A 22,116-nucleotide genomic window follows, 5' to 3' on the forward strand; every position below is an offset into this window, starting at 1 on the left:
TTTTGCAAGCTTTTTTATGTTTTATCGAAATAATTTTAACAGATATGAGATAATACAAAAATCATGTATATCCGTTTATATTATGTTATATTGTTATATATAGCCTATTATATTATGTTAATGCATGAGCAAAACGACAGGCGTTGCTTAATTGTTATTAATATGAAAAAGGCGACAAATCATATTACTGCGAGACACTCATGAGGAAAATCTTGTTGTTTTTTTCAACGTTTCTCACGTTAATTATACTCACTTCACAATAAACTCACCTCCATCTGTAGCTGCTGGAGCTTGTTCATCAGGTGGCGGTGAACCTGCTGGGACATTTTAGCTTAATGAGAAAGAAGCCTTCTCAACAGCTAAAATTCAGCTGAGGCACATTAGCTATAGCTGTATAGTCTCTGACCTAATTAACCTAACACGGACTGTAAATTCACCTTCCCTGGTGAAAAATTGTGATGTCAGCACTACTGGCAATCGTCCTAGCCCTTTCTTACTGCTGTGTGATTTTCTGTCCCTTTTGTGACAGAGTCGCTTTCCCCGCAGAAAAGACACGACAGACAGCCGGGCTAAACCATTCTGAGCTGGGTAATAGGCACAGATGTCAAACATTTGGAAGTAGGCCTACTGGAGGCGCTAGTCCATTATCCACACACCAGAAAGGCCCCGCCACCACTGGGGACACTTAGTGTTGTTTACAAACCAGGTGTTAGAAGTTGTGGATATTTTGGGCATGATGATATATGATAATTTCACTGTATAAATGGCTATTTATATTTAAGAACATTTGTTTAAATCAACACAACATAAACAGTATTTTAGCAAATATTTATCCAGCAGTAATATCTATAAATCATGGCCTCTTTGGGCCCTTGGAACCTTACAAACTTTTCACCCCCATGCCTGACAGGCTCAGTCAGCCATGTGCTTTATCACTGAAACCCCTATTTCTCCTCAAGCTGGGTCACCTCATTAGTGTATGTGGGCCATGTGATGAAATCCCCTTACTACTCATGCTTGTGATGTACTGTGCTCACATTTAAAGCCTAATAGTCAGCAAAAACAGAGAGTGAAGAAGACATTGATTAATGAAAAGGATACCAGAGAGTTCATATTGTAGGCCGGGACATCCTCGCCTGCATCTTGCCAACCTAGTTAGCAAAGCATAGCATATGAACAGACTGCTGTAGGTGTGGTGCAAGTTGTACACCCGTGGGACAAAGACATCACCAATGTCACCAGTGATACAATCAAAGAGAGGGAACACAGACAACAAAGGTGTTCAACAATATTATTCTTTTTTATTTGTCTGCAGCAAATGTTATTACAGGATTCCTCAAAGAAAAATAAACAGAATATCTCAAATGATTTATCAAAGAAAAACACATGGAAGCCTAGTGTTGCATGTTGCTGAGGACTCCTTACATTTACTCTATTTGGGAACAAGAAGGCCCAATGAGCCGCTCTCTGGGCAAAGGATGGAAGGGATTCCTGATCCTGTTTGCCCATAACTATGATCAGAGAAGCCTCATACAAGCAGGACTCCTCCAGCGCCTGACTGCAGCAGAGGACTAATGCTATTAGGAAGGAACCCCATCTCCACCAAATACTTAGATTTGCTCCATGGGAAAGCTGAAAATGCTCCCAGTTGTCATAAACTGTCAATTAGCATCTATGCCCCAATGGACATTTCTGTGTGATATTAAGACTCAAGCTACTCCCTCTGTGCCAAACGAACGTTTCCCATTGATTTGCAATGAACAGGAGTGTACTTAAACCAAAAACCTGTAACAGAAAGTTACCCATCTACAAATGTTTCCTTGTCAATATATTGTCGATCTTGTCAACACACTATTGTAGTATAACTTAACCCTCTTAACTAAAAGAAGTAAAGAAAGCCAAAAGTATGTTTCGATAAAACAAACGCAACATTAATCCTTGGCCACTCAAATCACAGAAGATGACAAACCTTTGACAGAAGAAACCGCTTGTTTTGTCAGACAGGGTTTTTAAAATAAAAACAAAAACAAAGCCGCAATCTTATAAACACACAATTCATTTGAGCAACACTTGCAACTTTCAAGACTTAGAGAGTGATACTTAATTCTAGGCTTCCCGTGAACTCTTCCTGCGACCGAAATTCCAAATGAAAAGATGATCAAGTCTAACTCAGAATCAATGACTTGGGTGTGCAGTCTTTCTGAGATGAGCGGGCACTGTGATTCTTAAGCTCCAAACCTTGGAGCAGACAGGAGGCGCAACAAAGCACCATCTTCCGGTCTGTGATCTGATCCTCCATGGAGGACACTGTGACTGTGGGGCCACACTCGGACCTGAAAATAGGTCAGCCGAACCGCGGGCTTCTCCTTCTACGTTTAGTGTGTCTCTCCAACACAAACCTGAGGAGGGGTTAAGTGCTCGACTCCTCCTCCTTCGTGAGAAATTGGGGAGTGACGTGGAAGGTGCTCTCCTCAAAAGGTGTACCCCCAACCACGCGGGGCGGAGGGAGAGGCTGAGGTGTTGCCGGTGTTTTTGAAGGGGTGGGAGGGGCGTCTCCTTCACCCCCCCAATGGGTTCCTCTCCCCAAAGTGGTCTCCACCCATCCTCTCTCAGGATAGGTGAGGGTGGTGCATAGTGCAGAGATGTGACATGACATTCACTCAATCAATGCTTCTTTCAGCTAGGGAGGGAAATTAACATTGAAACAGAATATCTATGGTGCTTTCCCCTCCATGCGCGCACACACACACACACATAAACACACGTGGGGAGTCGGGAGAGTGCTTTGCTTCCTACCTCCATTCTATTAGAATGTTTGAGGGTTTATTTAGCTGGGCCGACATTGCACTTGTCCCTCTGAGCTGTCCTCGTCGTCCGAGCCCTCGGGGCCGACGCCGCGCAGACCCGTGATGCGATAGCCCATGTTGAGCAGCATTACCTCCAGGGGGTCGGCGTTCATGCGCCGCTGGTTGGCCTGAGCAGCGCCCTCCATGTCCTCCACCACGCGCCCGTTCTCCGTCTCCGTCTGGATTGTTAAGGAAGAGAGAGGAGCAAGGTTTAGAATGATATAGAATTAGCTGTAATGGTATAGGATTTTCACTCAGACTAAACCTTATTGCTGCCAAAACTGTGAATATAGGGGCAAGTGAGATAGCCTTTTTGGTTTTTTAACTTACATGAGAACTAATCATAAGAATGCTTCTGAACTGTGTGCATTTGTTGTCTAGAAATGTACCTCGAAAGCCTATTTTGTTGGTAAAATTTCATTGATTCATTCTCTTTATTCTTCACTCTAATCTGACGCTGGATCTCCCAGTTACTTTCTGTGTTCTTTGCTAGGTAAACACATTGACCGCGCTTATCGAATTAAACAAATCATTATCAAAATTGTTGTGGAATAAAACTTGACATAAATTGTGTATCGCCTCAAGCATTATTTTGCAGGGAGAAGGCAGAACCACCCACAAGAGGGAGTCACAGGGTACAGATCACAGTCTGAGGCACTCAAAGCTTTGGCACAGAATTCTCTGCACCAGAGAAAGTAAAACATGTAATGCTAACAGCTCTGCAGGAGTATTTCACTGGAAAAGATATGAGGCTCTTATAGCTAACATTTTGATGCTCTGTATAAATACAACACCAATACAAGTCTCATAAGTATCATAAGATAGGTTTGAATGGGCCTAAAATATTTTCCCAGTGAAGTAATCTGGAAGCCTATTTCATTTGGACTTGGAAATGTACTGGATGCAATACTGTCAGTCTGATATTATTCATCGACATTCTTGTATTTCCTACCTGCGTTATATTTTATTACTCCGATTTAATTTACAGGGCTGCACATGCAACCGCGATGGAGGAGGTGAAGCAGCTGCCTGTGTTAAATATTTAATAATAATTAATAATTATTTGGAACAAAACAACTTTCAACAAGTCACTGATGTGTTTCAGCCATCTTGGTCTTTATCAGTTCTATTACTTGGAGAGGTTAAGTGTGTTGAGTGCGGCAAGATTTTCAGAGTCGTAAATATTATTTTAAAAAAATAAAAACAGCAGGGCCTAATTATATTCTCATTTTGTGCTTTTATGGCAACAATTCTAGTCTAATATGTCCAGCGGTGTCAGCCAAATGTTATTGATAACACTTTGAGTTAGGGGGGAAAAAATCTAAATATCAATGCTATTTTATAACAGAAAATTATATCTAACACACTGTTTTTTTTGTTCATGTGAGTGAAGGTTGTTTTGTAGTGTTATGTAAAATGTGGAGCTCAAAGCCAAACTGTGCCCAAAATCCCTGAACCTGTAACGATAATGATGAGAGAGCCAAAGGAAATAACCAGACTAGGGCCATTTCATGACTACTATAGGCTCTTGAAAATAAAACAACAGGACAAAACTGAGCAATAGGCTCAGCATCAGAGGGATCTTTCCAGCTCGCTGCAATTTGTAAAGGAGTCTCAACAGAGTGTGGCAGATAGAGAGGGAATACAAAAAAGGACAACAAAAAAGTGAAAAAACAAAACAAAAAACAAAACAAACAGCTGTTCTGGCGCGGGGTAACTGTGGTAATTTTCCCAACCCTGTGGCCAGCCTTAAAATACCACAGTATGACAGTAATGCAGTTACTGTTGCCCAAATGATGAGGTCACCTACATTTATACTTTACTCCATTTTCATTTGTGAGTACTAAAGTTTATATTGCGTGTTCCTTAAAAAACAAAATCACAATACATAGAGGAGAGAAACAGATTGTTTACCTCTGGCCTGGGGTTCCATAGTCTGACCACAGGGTCGATGCCACTCGTAGCCAGGAAGCAGTAGCTGGGATGGGGCTGCAGGCAGTTGACTATGGACTCGTCCCCCTGCAGGATCCTCACCAGATTAGTCGTTTCCTTTTCCCAGATGAAGAAGGAGCCATCGTCTGAGCCGCTGACTATGTACTGGCCTTTGCTGTAGAGGACATGCAAACGTTCAGACCTAAAACAATCTCTGAATGTATGATTAAAGTATGTACTTGGGTGATGCAGCCTTTACTAAGAATATCTCTTTCACATCAGCCAAGTGACCCAGGAAATGGGAGGGTGGGGAGAGGGGGGATCCCTAGTCAAGATCAGGTTTGAGACCAGGGTCAAACTCTGCTCTGCTTGGTGTGAAAGTTCAGTGCTTAAAAACAACTCCTTCAATAATTTTGAAATAAATAAAATTATTAAAAAGGTGCAGCATACAAGAGTGGCGTTTACCAAGTTGAGACATTGTGGTGGCAACAACAGAGAAGTGAGGCTTTTGTTGAGTGACTGAGTAAATAAAAAATAAAAAATCAACTAGTGCTTCACGGTAATTTGTCATGGCCTGCTGGGAGTGGAGCTACATTTCAATGGACTGAATAATTAGTAAGCTCATCCCAAGGCAGTTAATGTTTACACAGAAGCACACTCGAGTTGCAGTTATGTAGTTGACTTGTATTATTTAAGGTATGGAAAATCTGACAAAACACTATAACAACATTCAGTCAGTGGAAATCCCATTTTTTTTATTTACCTGTATAGAATTGTAAGGTGTCAGTGGCATTAAGGTGGATATTTTTTTAACACAGTAATACATTTTCAACTTTTGACCATTCACAAAATCTTGTAAATACCTAGAGTATATATTTATATATACAGGGTATTTTCCAATCTATATTTGTGATCCACTTGTGGATACTGTACCTGTGTGTAATCTCAGACTCTCTCTCCAGAGTCACAGTGCTCCTGACTGCCCCCTAGTGAGGCCTCTGGGAACCGAGCGTGAGATCTACTCACCTTCCAAAGAAGTTGGCCTCTTTGATGTCGGTGGTGGTGTTGCAGTGGCCGCAGTAACGATGCTTGTAGTCAAAGCTACGCTCTCTCAACACTATCTCATCTTCAGGGATGGACTCTTTCCTGCTGAATGAATGGAACCGAATGGAGCTATTTGCCTTCTTATCTTCTGCTAGAGATAACAAAACAAAGCAGTATTTGTTACCATGGGTTCATTCTTAAACATGTACAATTGCACAAAGGGTGTTTGAGATAGTAGATCTGGTAATCCTGAAAAGCAAAAGTGAATATCCTTATACCATGGTTGAAACCAATGTTAAAATTTGAGTACTTAAACAGTCCTTAAAAACTTTGTGACAATTGTGTACACATGGATTATATCTCAAAAACCCAATGTAAGGTTTGTGTTTGTGAGCACAGGTCTACTAACACAGACAGATTTGACAGTGCCATTTAGTGAAATCCACAGGATGCAAGGGCTTTAAATTAATGGAACACAACATGATGATTGGCATTTGTGAACAGAAGTGCAAGTCTCCCTGACATTTGTAGAGCTTTGTTTTTTTTTTTAGTGATTAAACTGACTGCTACATTTGTGAGGTGAGGTGAGATACTTGATAATACTTTTCCAGACCTAATGAAGCTTCGGTTTACTATATGAAACTCTGTTTCACTCTCCCAACTGAGTATACAGACTTTGTGAGTAGCCTTGAGTTCAAATGAGTTCCAAAAAAGGGTGGTGGTTGCGGTGTGTGCGTGTTTATTTCAAGATCAAACTGTGTTGTATGCTTGTTTTTAACATATGAGGGCCACTGCTTGTCAACCAAGCACTATTTCACCCTCTCCCACCTGATTCTGTCTTGGAGAAGAGAGCAGCCTTGATGTCTTTATCCAAGGCATCACAGGCGCTACTGTGCGCCTGCTCTGGGAACTTCCCTTTGAAGTCATCCAGACACTCCAGTGCTTCAGCCACATACTTCAGCTCAAACAAACAGCGTGCCAGCCTGAAATGAGCCTTCAGATGCGCCGGATTGAGAGTCAGTGCCTTCAGACAGTCTCTGAGGGCATCATAATGGTCACCATCCCTATGAATCACAGACAAACACACACTTGATAGCTCTATTTATAGCCTTTGAGAGAATATGACGAAGCAACTCTCTGCTGTGGTAAAACTTTAGGAGTCGAGATGAGGCCTACCACTTTCGTTTCATGTAGGCTGCAGCACGGTTCCCATAGAGCATGGCGTTGCAGCTGGCCTGATGGATGCCTAAACTATACAGCTGGATGGCCTGTGTCCACTGCTGCCGTGCAAATGCATCATTAGCCTGTTGCTTTATCCTCTCCAAGTGAGGGGGGAGCTCACCAGAACTAAAAGAAAGAGAAGAGAGCAGAGGAAAGGACAGATATTTTGAGAATGACCCCCGTGTATGCAAGCTCAAACCTTGCTACAGTCAGTTTGTGGGTAAAAGCAGCCGTTAGCAGGGTGAAAAGACAGTTATTACCTAGAGCAGATCTTGCTTTCAGCTAATCTAAGGTGGCTGGTTGGCAAGTGGATTCCATTTGATACTCCATTGGTTGTCTTTCCATTCTGCACATCTGTTGGGATATCAAAGTTCCAGAAACCATCAATAGATATACATGCACCATCCTCTATGTACTTCAAAGTGAGGTGCCATACAGTAAGTTTTGTTAATGTAGATGGCACATTCCTACCTGCTGATGATTGGCACTTTTTTGGAAGCAAGAAGGTGTATGGCCTCTGTTTGAATGTCAAATCAAATAGATACACCTAGAGGACAGAAATGAGCAAACAACAGTACAATGTTCAACCAGATATTAAGTGAGAATTCCAGACACGAATCCCTGTTTGTTTTAAGAAGCATTACCTGTTCTCCACCCATGTTAACAAGCAGCTCAGTGCCATCAGGGCTGAAGGTGACGTAGGTGGCCACCAGGACCCTCAGGCGGTTATTGTAGTCTGGGAGTTTCACTGGCAGATGCCCTGAAATTAGAGGGGACCAAACAGAAGGTGATGTTCCACCAAATCCATGAGAGTCACTTTCCTGAAAACTGTACATTTCACAATGCTACATATAATACAGTTAGATGGAGTAAATTTCAGACAATACAGCAACATATGTACCTGCAACATAATACTGCCCAGCTCCATCTGGGATGGGCTTCTGCCTGTCACAGAATGTGTGCACTGCTGCCGATGTGCTCTGACTCATAGACTTCCTGCATGAGGTATAAGGAGGAAAAACATGTCCCATCATTAAACTCCCAGCTGTGCATGTGTATGTCAAAACCTGGACAGGAGGATGCAGAACATTTAAGTGAAAGCCCATAGCTGCTAGATCATCATAATCATGGTATGAAAATTATACATGACTTTTGGTCAAACACTTCAATTTTAATATTAAAGTAGGCAGCGAGGACCAACCTATAGTTGTGGATCATCCGGATGTCATAGAGGCGTACAAAGGGCCCATTGGCCCCCACTGCCAGGTAGTTGTTGTCCCGTGGGTTGACAGCGAGACACTTGGCCTCAACCAGCTGACCACAGAATTCAGTCAGGTCAATCAGCACCTCAGAGCGTTTACTGCTCTCCCTCAAGTCATACTGCCTGTAGGGGACAAGCAGGAGGTGAACGTATTAAGAATGGCATACTAAAAAACAGACTTATGATATGTTTTGGGGTACAAAAGTGATACAAAACAAGGTAATGTCGTTTTTGACCCCTGGGTTCTGACCTGATGATGCCATCCTCCGCAGCGCTCCAGAAGGTATTGGGCCACATGGGTGCCGTTGCGATGCGTTTGACTCTGTTAGTGTGATCAGAGAACATGTGAATGGTTTCCTTAACTGTCAGGTCATGCACGTGGACCTTTGTGTCTGCAGCACCCGTCACCAAAATTCTGTCCCCGGAGTGAGGGAGGAACTGTATGGACAGACAAATACACCAGGATAAAGTGATGAGTAGAAACTGCACTTCTTTTCATTTCAGAAGATTCCAGACCCCTTTCCTGCCTGCCATCCAGCCTCCATCTTACCTTCACAGAGAATATGTTTGCTGCATGCCCTGTGTGCATAGTAGTAAGCTTCTTGTGTTTGAATGGATCCCAGATGATGGCGTGTTGATCATCTGAGCCCGAGGCCAGTAGACTGAATATAAACAGAATGACCAGGATAAGTCAAGAGACATTTTGTTGAGGCTCTTTAATGCTCCTGCCACTTAAAATTTGCTAGCGTGACATATATAAAGATGTGCAATAGCCAACTTATTGAATGCACTTGCCTCATAATTTTATTTTATACATGACAGTAATAACCTATGGACCTGGATTATATGTATAATGCATCTAAGAATAGGATTTCTGACCCGAGAGCATTTTTTTCCCTTAATGTTATCTGGTCATATAACCCAACCAGTGATACCAGATCAGAAATACAATTCTTATGAGGTTTATCCATATGAACCGTGTTTTGCAAAGACCTTCAATGAAGAATGAGACTTACTCTCCTCGTTCATTCCATTCCAGGCAATTCACACAGCCAGTATGGCCCTGTTAACACAATCGATACAATTTGTCAGAAATAGTTAGAGATAATACACAGATGGAAGTATCCTCTCATTCTCTCTCTCACTTACACTTACTCTTTCTCTTTCTCTCTCTCTCTCTCAGCACATTCATACACACATTGAGTTGTCAATCACCTGAAGCTCAGCTTCCAGTCCAAGTCTCTTGATGAAGGGATCGGTCACATGATAGAACCTTTGGAAACTCAACGCTCTCTTGTCCTGATGACATGAATCAAAACCTCTATCATCTCTTCACCAAAACACCTCACATGGCATCATTGAGATTGATCATGTTTTTTTGCATAGAGGACAATTAATGCCTGTTTCTTTAGCAAGTTAGTATCCTCACTAATGTGTCTGTAAAATGGAAGAACAGATTTCTTTCTGAACACATATCAGAATACAGAATACAGAAGTCTTGGCAGTCTTGCTTGTCATTCTTGTCTTGAATGAATTTCCATCATGCTTGTATGACTTATCCAAATTGGAATTACAAGGTATTGGAGTTTTGAATTTAAGTAAAAAGATGTTGATTTATTTTCTGTGCAGAGGCAACACTCCACTCTTATTCAGAATTTACTGTCTTTCTTCTTAAAGAAACACACTGTATAGAGATAGGGGGTGTTGGGGGGAGAGAGGTGTGACAGTGTAGCATAAGCCTGTCACTGCACTGGCAGATCCAGCCACCAGGATGCTCTGGCATTTGTTTACTCACCCTGATCTGTCTGTGCAGGATATCTCTGGTGATATTGACAGCAGACATGGCCTCACCACAAATCATAAAGTATGGTCTAGGGTGGAGGGTCCAGGGGTCAGAGCTCAGATGACATTTACTCTTCTCGGAGAATAGGCTGCAATGAAGTTGAAAACATTAAAGCAGAGTAGAGTTGCCGTGTATAGGATAATACACGGTGGACGCTGTGCACCTGGCATATGGCAGGGTTTTTACCTTGGTTATATTCCAATTACATAACAACAGTAAAGACAAGGTTTTGGGTCGTTGGTCGCTGGCGTTTACAGAATTCACGAGATGTGTTGTTGAAACCAGCTGTTTGATACATATAAGCCTGCCAGATAACGTTAGCTGGACCACTGACTTTACTCGCTGGAGTGCCAAAGACTGAAATGACAGGGAGTGGGCTAGCTCACGTTAGCGAACAACAAGCGAGTTTATTAGCTAGCTGACGTGGGCAGCTCTGTCAGTGTTACACGTAACTAATTGACCCAAAAGACAACCTGCATTTAAACATTAAGACGCTGCTAGGTTGCTAGAACCGTTAGCCACCTATGTATCAGGCCTTTAAGAGCGCTGTCGTTTGTCAAGTAGCTGGCGTTAGCGCATTAGCGTTAGCTTGCTAGCTAAACAAAACGACCACTTCAGGTAGACTCGCCTAATTATGATTTACGAATGCGTATGACTACTCACCACTGTCCTTGACTTCGAAAGGCTTCTGTCAAGAAGATTCCATTGAATAAACGTGGTATATCACACACTATGTGAGTTTGTTGACATGATTCTCGGTAATACCTTCTCTGAGTTGAACAGAACCCTCCCACAGAGAATATCTAGTTGCGTTAAAAGAGTCACGCGAAGGTTTTGAGAATCACTTACGTAGGAAACGTGTGTATAGTTCTCTCTGAATGTCAATCCTGCATTTGTTTAGTCGTAACATGGTTTAGTTACTGTCAAGTAACGATGAAGATAGAAATTACATTTAAAAGAAACGCCTGTAAACCTAAAATAACTTTCCAAAATATTTGAGGCAGAATTAGGATTGTTAGTGGTCGCCTCCGAAGTTGAAACAACACTTATGAACACTTTTTCTTAATGATGTTCAACCAATAATCGATAAACATGACTTACGGCTCAACCAGAGGGTCTGTGAATAAAGTAGCTGTATTCTTGTGATCGATGTAGACTAGATGTAGTCATTCTATGGTGTGTGGAATCAACTAACTAGTCTAGTCTTGTTTATTTATATAGCCCTTTATCACAGTCAAGTCTCAATGGGCTTTACACATCATGTACCATGCTACATCATATTCTAGGATCCTATTGGATACTTTTGGATCCTTTCACTGGTTTTCTATGTACAGCTTGGTCTTTCGCCACACAATATACACACAACATATTGTATGCGCTGTTTACGTTACAAAATGCAATTATTGCACATCACACACAGCAGGTATTGTTGGGCCATTCGCTGCTGTAGTTCACCCCTCTTTGAAATGGGCAGGCTCTGTTCAACCAGGGCGGGACTTTGAATTTGCGGTCTGTGGCTAGGTGCGCTCGTTTTGCGTGGCTGTGGCGTTATTTGGTCATATGACTGAATTGGTCTGAATCTGAACAGTCATCCATTTGTGACACCAGCAACATTTCGTCAAGAGATAATATAGCTGGTTTAAATTTGCTGTAATCTACAATCATAACCATTATCCTCAGTTGTTGGTGGATAACTACGCAGGCAGAGAAAACCCGAAACCATAAAGATAAACCACTGGTGAACGGGCGGCACTGGAATATGAAATGAGCGGTCATTTCGTCGTTGATGGGTTGTCTGCCATCAGAGACGATCGGTTGGCTAGCGTGGTAGCGGAACAACAGCAGCAGCAGATGGTCAAGACACGGCTTCGTTCACTAACTCGAAACCGAGATTTATCATTGTCCTTTGTATTTGTGTGAAAGGTAAGGTAAAGTAAATTTACGTTTCGGTAACACTGACAGCTAGTTTTCTAACGTTACTTAATTAGCTATCTTAGCGAATGTTCACTAGAAAGTAGCTAGCTGTTACGTTAAGTACAAATGTAACGTTAACTTGGGTAACATTAGCAAAGCAAACGGTAACGTTAGCTAACGTTAGCTAGTTAGGTATAAACGGATTTGTCCTGGATTAGCGAAGACGTGGTAGTTCATGTTACTGAGCAGCTTGTACTCCAGAGAAGTAGTGGTGCAGAAAAATTCTCGTTTATGTTAACTTTTAATACAGTATAAACGTAGATGACTGTTATGTAGCCAGCATTTACGTTAGCTACTTTTGTGAAACGCTAAGTTTAATCAGCCACCGTTAGCTAATAGCTAACAGTTAGCTGGTTGGCGTCTCTTTGAAGTAACGTAACGTAAGCGAAGAAGTTCAATTTGCATTCAACCGCCTGGATGCCACCGTCGGTAAACATTACATTAGCTTGTCAACTGAATGCAGTTTCTGAAGCCACGTCAGGAGACACATGTTTTTGTCAATAGATTATGTAAGAAAAGGACATGTGTTCTTGTTGGTATTTTTGTTTGTGTGACTAACGTCACCCAGAAAGGTTGAGGTTGTCTCTCTCATGATAAGCGGCAAAGAAGTTTGTTGAGTAACAGTAAGTAGTTAAATCAGGTAATAGGTAAGGTTATTTCCCTGGCCATGATCACTTAGTTCATATTATGTAGGAAAGGAAACAAAGCTTTTTGTCCAGTGGACATAGTAGCTACTTCATCACAAAATCCACCATGAAATCCTTACACTGTTTTACCAGTCAACTACATTTTTAAGATAGGGCCATAGACAGTAAATAATAGGGACAGGACCTCCTAGATGATAGTTGATTACCTGCTGAAGTGGCTAACTTACCAGCCACATTCATGTTACCAGGATTCATCTGGTGGTATATTTCCCAACCTGGCTATGTATTTTAAAAGTAAAGAACCCAAAAATATCTCTTCTGTGTTTGTGCTCTACAGGTAATTTATTATGTGTGTAATTTCTAATAGTTTCGTCTCTCATCTCAATCAGGTGACGTAGTGCTGTATGGAATGACCACTTCACAGAGATATACTGAACCGAAAACATCAGGTAAATTGTCACTCAAACGGCAAAACTGCACAACCTGTGTCAATGTGTCAACTCGACATGTGTTGGTATAACCCGCTGTTTCCATTATTCTGTTTCACAAATATATTTTAGCTGGGTTTACTGACATGGAGTGGCAGACACCAGCTGTGTCTGAGAAGTTCCAGAGCCGATTTGGCCGCAGGCCTGGAACGGCAGACAGTGGGGACACTGGTCTTGGCGCCTCAACATCTGACAGCACAGAAGGTGACAGCTTTTACTTGCTCTGACCCCGTCTGTAGTATGTATTGTGTAACGTTGTTTTGAAAAGTCTGTCCTGTCAGTGATGGTGCTCCAATTCACACTGCGTACTGCCGGAGCTGTTTGCTTTAATGGTGGCAGTTTGTTTGTTTGATAGCCTGCTGCATACATCCGCTTCAGTCAAAAGAACAGATGCAAAATAGGGCGTCCCTACAGGATAATTACAGTCCCCAGTGCAGTTGTTAGTCCTTCAACTTTTGTGCTTTAAATGGATGTTCAAGGGAACATTCATACAGTGTCCACTTGTAGATACCCCCCCCCCCCCCACACACACACACACACACACACACACACACACACACACACACACACACACTACTACTACTACTTCTCTGTGTTGTGGCTGGGAAAGAAGCTAACTTTGTCTTCTAGTTTGTGTTGTTGTGTCTTAGACTATTTATAGGGTGAGAAAAGTGTTCATGATCTTCGGCTGCTCTGGATATTTTAGAGGTAGATTATAGTCCCAGCCAAAAATGCCCCAAGGCTCTGTTCCACTGCTCTGGTGTTGGGCCTAATTGGGCGGATGAGGTGTGGGGATACCAGGGTTGGACAGCTAAATGGAAACTGTGAACCCTCGCCCCTTGCCTGTGGTCGAGTGTCGCAGTCAAAGAGCTTTTTATAATACCATGGTTTTAAATGGGAACATCATTTGAAAGGTACACTTAGAGATGTTAAGTCCCACTGGAGGTGGTGTGTGTGTTTATTTATATATATGTATATATATATATATATATATATATATATATACAGGGGGTGGACAAAATAATGGAAACACCACATGAAAAAGGAGTTTGAAGTAATGAAATCACACTTACTAAGGCAGTTTCACAGGGAAGTCATTGAGTGGCCCACTTTGAAGTATGCGTCAGCATTAAAAGGTGTCTAACATTCATCACTTTTATGTGAGTTTTCAGAGCAAAATTAGGCAGCTAACAAAGTTCTCAACAGGCCAAATAGTTGGTGCACGACTTGCAGGAGCAGTGTTCAGAAAAATTGCAAAAACCTTCAATTTTGCAAGGGGAACAGTCTTGAAAATCATGACGTGCCAAATTCAGACTAACTGCTTGGCAAAGAGGAACAGTATGAGTTGAAGATCACCGACGGGGATAGTCAAGACACTTAAAAGGACAGTTGTTAAACATCACAAATTACCACAGAATTGAATCAATATCTCTGACATCTCCACAAAAACTGTAGGTTATGAGCTTCACAAAGCTGCGTACATCATGAGAAGGGGGTTTTGAACACCAGGATGAATTAAAATGCCTTCCATAGCCTGCCCAATCAATCATCAGATCTAAACATCATTGAACCTTTAAGGGAAGGTGTGGGGTGCAGAGGGTCAAGTAGATTTCCATCTCCTTCATCCCTCAAAGAAATGGAGGCTTTCCTTCTTGAAGAACTGTCCAGTATTTCAGTGCACATAGTTCAGGGCTTGTATGACAGCATTCCTAGGAGGATTGAAGCTGTTTTGGCAAAGGGAGATCCTGCTCCTTAAGTACTTCACATTCATTTATTGTTAGGTGTTTCTGTGATTGTTGTCCATCCCCTGTATATGTATGTAGTGAGTGCGTGTGTGCATGCATGTGTATTGTGTTCTGATTACATGAATGTGTTTCTGTTATGGCTGCTCCATTTATGTATGCCTTTTTATGAATGAATACATTTTTTACAGGCCACAGTTGTGTTTTGGCCCAACTGTCAAGCAAGTTAGCAGCTTTGTCCTGGCCATGATAACAGCGCCTAGCAACATGAATCTTCTCTCCTACTTTAGCTATAATGCTGACGTGTGGTAGATAACAGCGTAAGAGCAGCAAGACCATAAATTGAGCAGCTTAAGTAGAGTTATGCTCTTTTTTGTGATCAGTCAGACAGTGTGTTACTCGGTGTTTGCCTTGGCTACAGTTATCACAGTATTCTCTTTTACAGCTTCAGTAAATATTGTGTTAAATACTTTACAAAGATGGGAATGTCTGAAAGATGAACATTTGCTAGATGTTTTCTCTAACAGAGTAGTTTAGACTTGTTCCAGCCAGTCATGAATCACTTGAGCCTGGAGGCACAATTTTTACATTTGAGGCTTGATTTTCCTGGAAACTTGATGTTGTTGCCAGAATAATCTTGCTTTTTGCTAATTGCTATTTTTCACAGTTGTTGCTATGAGCTGCTAGTTTTAATGAAGTAGTAGTCCAAACGGAGTAGGAAAAAATTTCATTCACTCCTTGTTTTTGGATGTACACATGTGATACAGTGGGAGGGGGCAAGGTGCTTAAATAAGCGGCTCCCACAGATCACTCCGTAACTTGAGAGGTGGGCTATAAATACCCCTAACCTTTCCTGTGTATGCCTGTTTGTATGTGGTTGCTCAGAGCTTGGTACAGGGTGGTTTGGTCCTTCCCTGGGACAATACTTCTTTGGGCACAGGGCCTGACCGCTGTGCCGCTGTCAGTCTTAGCTTCAGTTCTTTTGGTGCTGCCCAGAAATGCAGAGGAAGGAGTACTGTGTCAGTTTAAAGCGTTCTGCAGCTCAGCTCCGCTCAGCTCAGCTCAGCGGGAGAAAAAAAAAATGCCACGGCTAATAACAAGTTTGTGTTTGAGTGAATGCCAGGTGACCAGACTTCAGCAGGTCTCTCAGGTTTGTACTGCTGTTCAAATTTGAGTTATGTAACATGGATTTGTGTCAAGGCTTGTGGAGCTATGTACTATCTGTTTTTGAGTGGTCGTGCTGCTTGTTTTCACATTGTGAGCATAACATGGTCTCAGAGGCCTCATGTTTTTCTGTCTTTCTTCCAAATGATGACAATTTAACTTTTTTATGCATGCTTGACAGAGGGGATTGGGTGTGTACCTTGGTGATCTAATGGTGCTTGTCTGTTGTTAGGCTATGTGTTGTTAAGGAGTAGCCTAATCCTTGGTTTTTATGTTGAGTGAAGACTCTTCAGTCAGCAAATAAACGGTTCTATTAAGGCTGAATTTTACATGGTGAATAAATGTTTCACATAGGCCTGTAAATTTGATGCATTTAGCATGGAAACCAATATAGGGTTTATCTAAAATTGTACAGCAGACATTTTTATATTAACCATGCCTAGTAAATAGCCCTATTTGTAAGCTTTGGCTAAGTCTACTCTAAGCCTGTTCCCTGGGTTGACTCGGTCAGTACTAGCTATTTTTTTCAGTGGTGACACCTCATCAACAAAGTAGGCCACCCATAAACCCTGCTGCATGTACTTCACCAACTGAAAATAGAGTAAATGGCCTGCACTAGTGCTCTAGATATTCTCCTCTAGTTTAACAAGGTGCATCTATATTTGAATACGGAAAGAACAACACTAGATGTAATAGCTAATTACTCTTCCTCCTTTTATTGTTTAAGATTTCTGCAGGTCAAGCAGTAGCCCCTCCTTCCAGCCCATCCGCAGTCAGATCCCCATCCCCACTGCACATGTCATGCCATCCACGGCCGGAGCCCCGGCCTCTAAGCCCCAGCCATTTATCCAGGACGAGTCCCAGGCTTCTGCTGAGGTTCACAGGACTTCCTCTGGCTCCAGAACCTCGAGTGGCTCCAGCTCAAAGTCTTCCTCTCTCTCCAAATCAGCGTCTTCGCCCAACTTAGATGCTCAGGCTGGTGTGGGAGTAGATCCCGTGGGGCCAAAGCCAGACTGCTTGAGCCGATACCGCAGCCTTGTCAATGGGCTGGACCACTCACTTTTCCCCATGGGGGAACACACACGCGTGGATGAGGGCCAGAGGTTTGACACTCCTGCTGTGGAACCTACGCTAAACCAGTCAGCTCTGCTGGGGGGGTTGTGCCCTGATGTCAGACTCAGATTACAGACGACTGGGCTTGCAGACACCTCGGACTGTGGGTCTGAGGCCTACAGAGGAGGCATGGAGCACACCTATAAGGTTCTCCCTGAGGCACGGCCCGGGGTTCCCGGTGCAGCAGAACCCTGTAACCAGAGGACCAGCCAGTCCGGTGGGGCCGGATCAGCTGGCACCTATGCTAGCCCTCTGGGCCTACAGACACAGGCCCTGTTGAGGGAGCATGCGGGCGCCAAAGTTTATGAGCCCTTGCTGCAGGACAGATGTGGCGAACTATCCAGCTGGCAGCAGCAACAGCAACACAAGCAGCAATTGGAGAGTTTACGCCTGCAAGTGGAACAATTGCAGGTAAGCATTAATAGTAAATAGGATTATGAGTAGAGCAGTAGCGAAGGGACTTATTTATTTCACATCTATGATTTTTATATATATATATTTCTCTGTTTAATTATGTATGTAATATTTCTATCTTGAACAGTATTACATGCAACAAGTAAAATTCATGTCGCCTTACTTGTCATTTTACTTTATTTTTTCCTGAAAATTCCAAATTCCCTTGGGATAGGGCATGAGAACAGAGCAGGAACCACATTAAACCACTTTAAACATTTTATGTAGGATAACGTAGAGGGCTTTTACTTTTGAAGACAATATAGAAATCTTTGCAAATTCAAGCAATGATGCTCATTCAAAAAAGTGTCACTTTTAGCCTAACATATGAAACTTGAGTGCAGGATTCAATGTGATAGCCTATATTCTTAAGAGCTCCAAAACACACCCAGATTTGGCAATGCATCCCATGTATGTTGGAAGAAGACCTACAGTAGTGTTAATGGAGTCACACAGGCTGAATTGCATTCTATTTTGAAGAGCCATGAGCACGACTCAGTGCTCATCTGCATTTCTCTGTTGTCATTGCCATGCCTGTAGTGTTTCAAGTTAAGGTTACCATCCTGTATCTCATTAACAGAATTCCCATAAGGAAATAAAATGAGTGCAGCATTATTTGTTTAGTAGAATTCAGCATTAGGCCAGTCTCTGAACTGAAGTTGCAGCCTATATACTGTATCTTGTCTTATATTTTTGTCTCTGCTGGTATAGTTAATGACTGCTGGAGTGGGGCAGTACCCATCGTTATACTCCACCTCCCTGCACTCAGAGTCTGGCAAGTGGGATGCTCTGGTCAAAGCCAATGAGAGTCTGCTGAAGGAGAAGGAGCTTATCATAGAGAGGTAAGTGTCTCAGGGCTATTTGATGCTTATGCTGGGATGGCAATCTTGGTACGGGTGGGAACATCAATAAAAATAAATATGGTAATTTGATACTGCTATTGCAATTTAATTTGTTTTTACTTAAACTACTATACTTAAAGTTGTAAATCAACTAAATTCAATTCAAGGCCTTGAAGACTTTTAGTCACTATTTCAACAACCAAGTTTTACAATTTCAAGAACATCATTGTGTGGTCTCACATTACATGGGAATAAAAATATTTGTAACTGTAGAAAAAAATCAATATTGTGGGAGGAAAGTATTGCCGTATTCCGTATTGATTTTTTTCCCCATTTCTAGGTGCTATACAGTGCTTCTGGCCCGTGTCTGTTTTTTCTCACAATATTGCTGCCTGTATTGTTGTTTCTCTGTTCTTGCTTGCTGTGTTGATGATGTTTGGACTTGGTCATGATGCAGGCAGAAGCAACACATGGCCCAGTTGGAGCAGCGTCTGAGGGAAAGCGAGCTGCAAGTCCATGGAGCTCTCCTGGGCCGCGGGGCTCCATATGGGGATGTGTGTATGCTCCGGCTACAGGTTAGGCAAAACATATGCACTGGCTCCCACAAACAGCAATGCAAACAATCCATCCATACAAATTAAGCTAAGGACATAACACCACTTAATCATAACTTCACTATCACATGGTGGTGTTACAGGAAGCTCAGAGGGAGAATGCGTTCCTGAGGGCTCAGTTTGCAGAGCGAACTGACTGTGCTGCCCAGGAGAAGGCAGAGGCAGAGCGTAGGCTGGGGGCGGTGGAGGCCGAGACACGGCGTCTAACTGACACACTGAAGGACAGCAGCGACAGGCATACAGAGGAGATGAAGAAACAGGAAGAAAGGGTTTGTGTGTGCCTGCCCAAAAGCAATTACTAGTCAGTAAGTATCAGTATCTCAGTTTGTCATGACAGCTATAATATTTGTGCAGATTCGCAGTCGAGACAAGCACATCAACAATCTGAAGAAGAAGTGTCAGAAGGAGGCGGAGCAGAACAGAGAGAAGCAGCAGCGTATTGAGACTCTGGAACGCTATCTAGCCGACCTGCCCACCATGGAGGACTACCAGAGCCAGAACAAGCAGGTGAAGAGAGTTCTGCTTGAATTCCAGTTTCTCACTGCGCCTATCCTAATTTACGTTCTGTAAAGGTATGTACATTACAATCAATATTAAACTTGGACGCATGCTTGTTTTTGCGTCAGCTTCTGGAGGTTGAACAGCGGGCAGCCCAGCTACAAGGCAGAGTAAGAGAGTTGGAGGTCTGTCTTGAGGAGGCACGCTCACACGCCCGGGAAAAAGACACACAGCTTGAAGAGCAGAGACGCAGGGAGAGAGAGCTGCTGACCACCGTTACCAGGTACACACACACACAGACCACAATCTCCCATCTTTTCACTAGGCATGTTCATTCTATGCCATTGTCAGTGCATATTCATTGACCGTATCAACTGTACACAACCCGTCTTATGTGTTTTTGTATTTGTCTGTATTAGTTTGCAGGAACGGGTGCAGGAGGGCCTTGAGGATGGAGCCAGACTGCCTTCCCTGGATATTGAGAAGCTCAAAGGAGAGAACAATGCTGTGAGAGAGGAGCAGCAGAGACTCAAAAAGGTATGTCATTATTTACCTGTTAACCCTCTTAAAGATGCTCATCTCGGTACACTTAATGTTAGAAACACCAAACACCTGTGCTGCTTTTATCTACACCTCATAGTGCTTCTGCATTCAGTCTAACAAAGCAGAAAGGTATTGTTGTAAAGGTCCATTCCTCTCTTTGCAGGTCATTGAGAAGCAACACAGGATGATGGAACAGCTCGGCTCCAAGATCCGGGTATTTATCTCTTCACAAGAAGTCTAAATGATTTGTGTGACTACTGTCCAACTATTGTCCATGACGTGTGTATGTGTTTGTTTGTTTGTGTCTGCAGACTTTGGAGGAGCAGGTCTCTCAGGAAGAGAGCAGCTCCCAGGCTCTCAGAGAGGAGGTTCTGGCCAAAGAACAGAGTCTGTTACAGCTCCGCACAGCCATGAAGGAGGTGAGTTAGAGAAATCCAAAGGCTTAATCCTGTTTCTCGGTTTGGTATCCGGAGAGCATGAAGAGGTCCTGGATGTAATCAGCCACACGACAGGCAGCCGTACGCTCAGAAATTCATGCTACTCCATTGCCTACTGTCAACCCTGCCTACTGTGTTTCAGCTGTCAGCCCAGAACCAGGAACTGATGGAGCAGAATCTGACCCTGCAGGAGCAGATGGGAGATCCAGAGTGGAAAAACGCTAACCAGGCCTCCTCCGCCCCGCAGCCGGCCGGGGCTCGCCTCACGCAGAGGCTACATGGAGAAATGTCCTCCTGCCTCTGTGACCTGCGCTCTCTGTGCAACGTTCTGACCCAGCGAGCCCAGGGACAAGACCCCAACCTCTCCCTGCTTCTTGGCATCACATGTAAGCGCTGCTTGATTTCATTTTCTTGTTCGTAATAGAGATAGTTGTAGGTGATAGTTGTACAAAGCTATATTTGAGAAAATTATGACACAAAGAATGTCTTTTGTTGTTTCTTCAGCACCCCCTCCCATGGGAGAGCAGGTGGAGGACTGGATGAGTCCAGAGGTCCTGCAGAAGAAGCTGGTTGAAGCTCAGCAGCTCCGTCGAGATGTCGAGGAGCTGCGCAATACAGTATCGGATCGTTACGCACAGGATATGGGCGAGAACTGCATCACCCAGTAACCTGCCCACCCAAGTAATGGGTGAAAACTGCACGACTCCCACTCCACCTCTAAAGCGTCTGAAACGAGTTTGGCCTTCATGTCTGGTTGTTGAATGTCAGAAAGAAGACTGAATCTTGATTTTAGTTGGGACAGAGACTAGCCCAAATGGTTTAGCGTCCTCCACTTTTCTCAATTGACTGTTTGTCGAATAATCTCAAGTCTGCCTGTTGTTCGGAATCATTATCCCATCTACTTCAGTCCAAGGGCTATCAGAAAAATAACTTAACTCTTATACTTGATCCTTTTAGCATTGTGTGTGTGTGTGTGTGTGTGTTGTTTTGTTTTTTGTTTTTTAAATGATTGTTTTATGATGACATGCCTCTGTCTGTTACCAAACAGTCTTCCACTTCTCTTTTTTACTCCAGTGGATAGGCATTTGTGTAAAAATCCCATTAATATAACTTATTTAAATTTTACTTTCCCTCTTTAGGGAAATAATCCAAGATGTGGTTGACAATCAACTGAAAATATTTTAATCTGTGTTTTTTGAGTGAGTTAAAAAGGAAATGTTACTAACATGCCATTATTTACAATGGTGTACACTGTAACATTAGACTCTGCTGTGTGGTATGTGACTTAACAACTGTAGGGCTATTACTAAATCGACATTGTCACACCAGTAGGCCTACAACAGTTTTATTACCAAAGAAGCTCTGGTCCAGGCGGTTGCACAGCTCTATGAATGTTTGTGGGTGCTTCTCTCTGCTAGAGGCCTGAAGGTCAACATGTGCCTTTCTGTGATGTT

At 42.8% G+C, this 22,116-nt stretch overlaps 2 protein-coding genes across 3 annotated transcripts; one reads left to right on the top strand and one right to left on the bottom strand.

Moving 5' to 3' along the window:
• Positions 1–1,313: 1,313 nt before the first annotated feature.
• On the bottom strand, positions 1,314–10,940 carry wdtc1 (WD and tetratricopeptide repeats 1). Of its 2 annotated transcripts, none has more exons than XM_071525457.1 (16): positions 10,811–10,940; positions 10,100–10,235; positions 9,520–9,603; positions 9,321–9,367; positions 8,855–8,966; positions 8,555–8,742; positions 8,245–8,427; positions 7,945–8,039; positions 7,688–7,803; positions 7,515–7,590; positions 7,304–7,397; positions 6,999–7,169; positions 6,651–6,886; positions 5,805–5,970; positions 4,761–4,953; positions 1,314–3,025 (listed from the first exon to the last, which is right to left on the bottom strand). In XM_071525457.1, exons 2-16 carry the CDS (start codon positions 10,163–10,165, stop codon positions 2,828–2,830), a joined length of 2,025 nt encoding a protein of 674 aa, XP_071381558.1. In that variant the 5' UTR covers positions 10,166–10,235; positions 10,811–10,940; the 3' UTR covers positions 1,314–2,827. The 2 variants fall into 2 exon arrangements, with proteins under 2 accessions (XP_071381558.1, XP_071381557.1); XM_071525456.1 differs by having other exon boundaries at positions 5,805–5,973.
• Positions 10,941–11,986: 1,046 nt separating this feature from the next.
• cep85 (centrosomal protein 85) lies at positions 11,987–21,341 on the top strand. The gene is made up of 14 exons (XM_071525438.1): positions 11,987–12,070; positions 13,158–13,217; positions 13,329–13,460; positions 16,890–17,686; positions 18,440–18,570; positions 19,028–19,145; positions 19,268–19,453; positions 19,539–19,691; positions 19,811–19,965; positions 20,102–20,219; positions 20,389–20,439; positions 20,537–20,644; positions 20,805–21,048; positions 21,167–21,341. Exons 2-14 carry the CDS (start codon positions 13,178–13,180, stop codon positions 21,328–21,330), a joined length of 2,397 nt encoding a protein of 798 aa, XP_071381539.1. The 5' UTR covers positions 11,987–12,070; positions 13,158–13,177; the 3' UTR covers positions 21,331–21,341.
• Positions 21,342–22,116: the final 775 nt, after the last annotated feature.

This window comes from Centroberyx affinis, unplaced genomic scaffold (genome assembly GCF_046629955.1).
Source record: "Centroberyx affinis isolate AG114_WGS23_722 - 3 ecotype Tasmania unplaced genomic scaffold, CSIRO-AGI_Caff_v1 ptg001293l_1, whole genome shotgun sequence".
NCBI lineage: Eukaryota > Metazoa > Chordata > Actinopteri > Beryciformes > Berycidae > Centroberyx > Centroberyx affinis.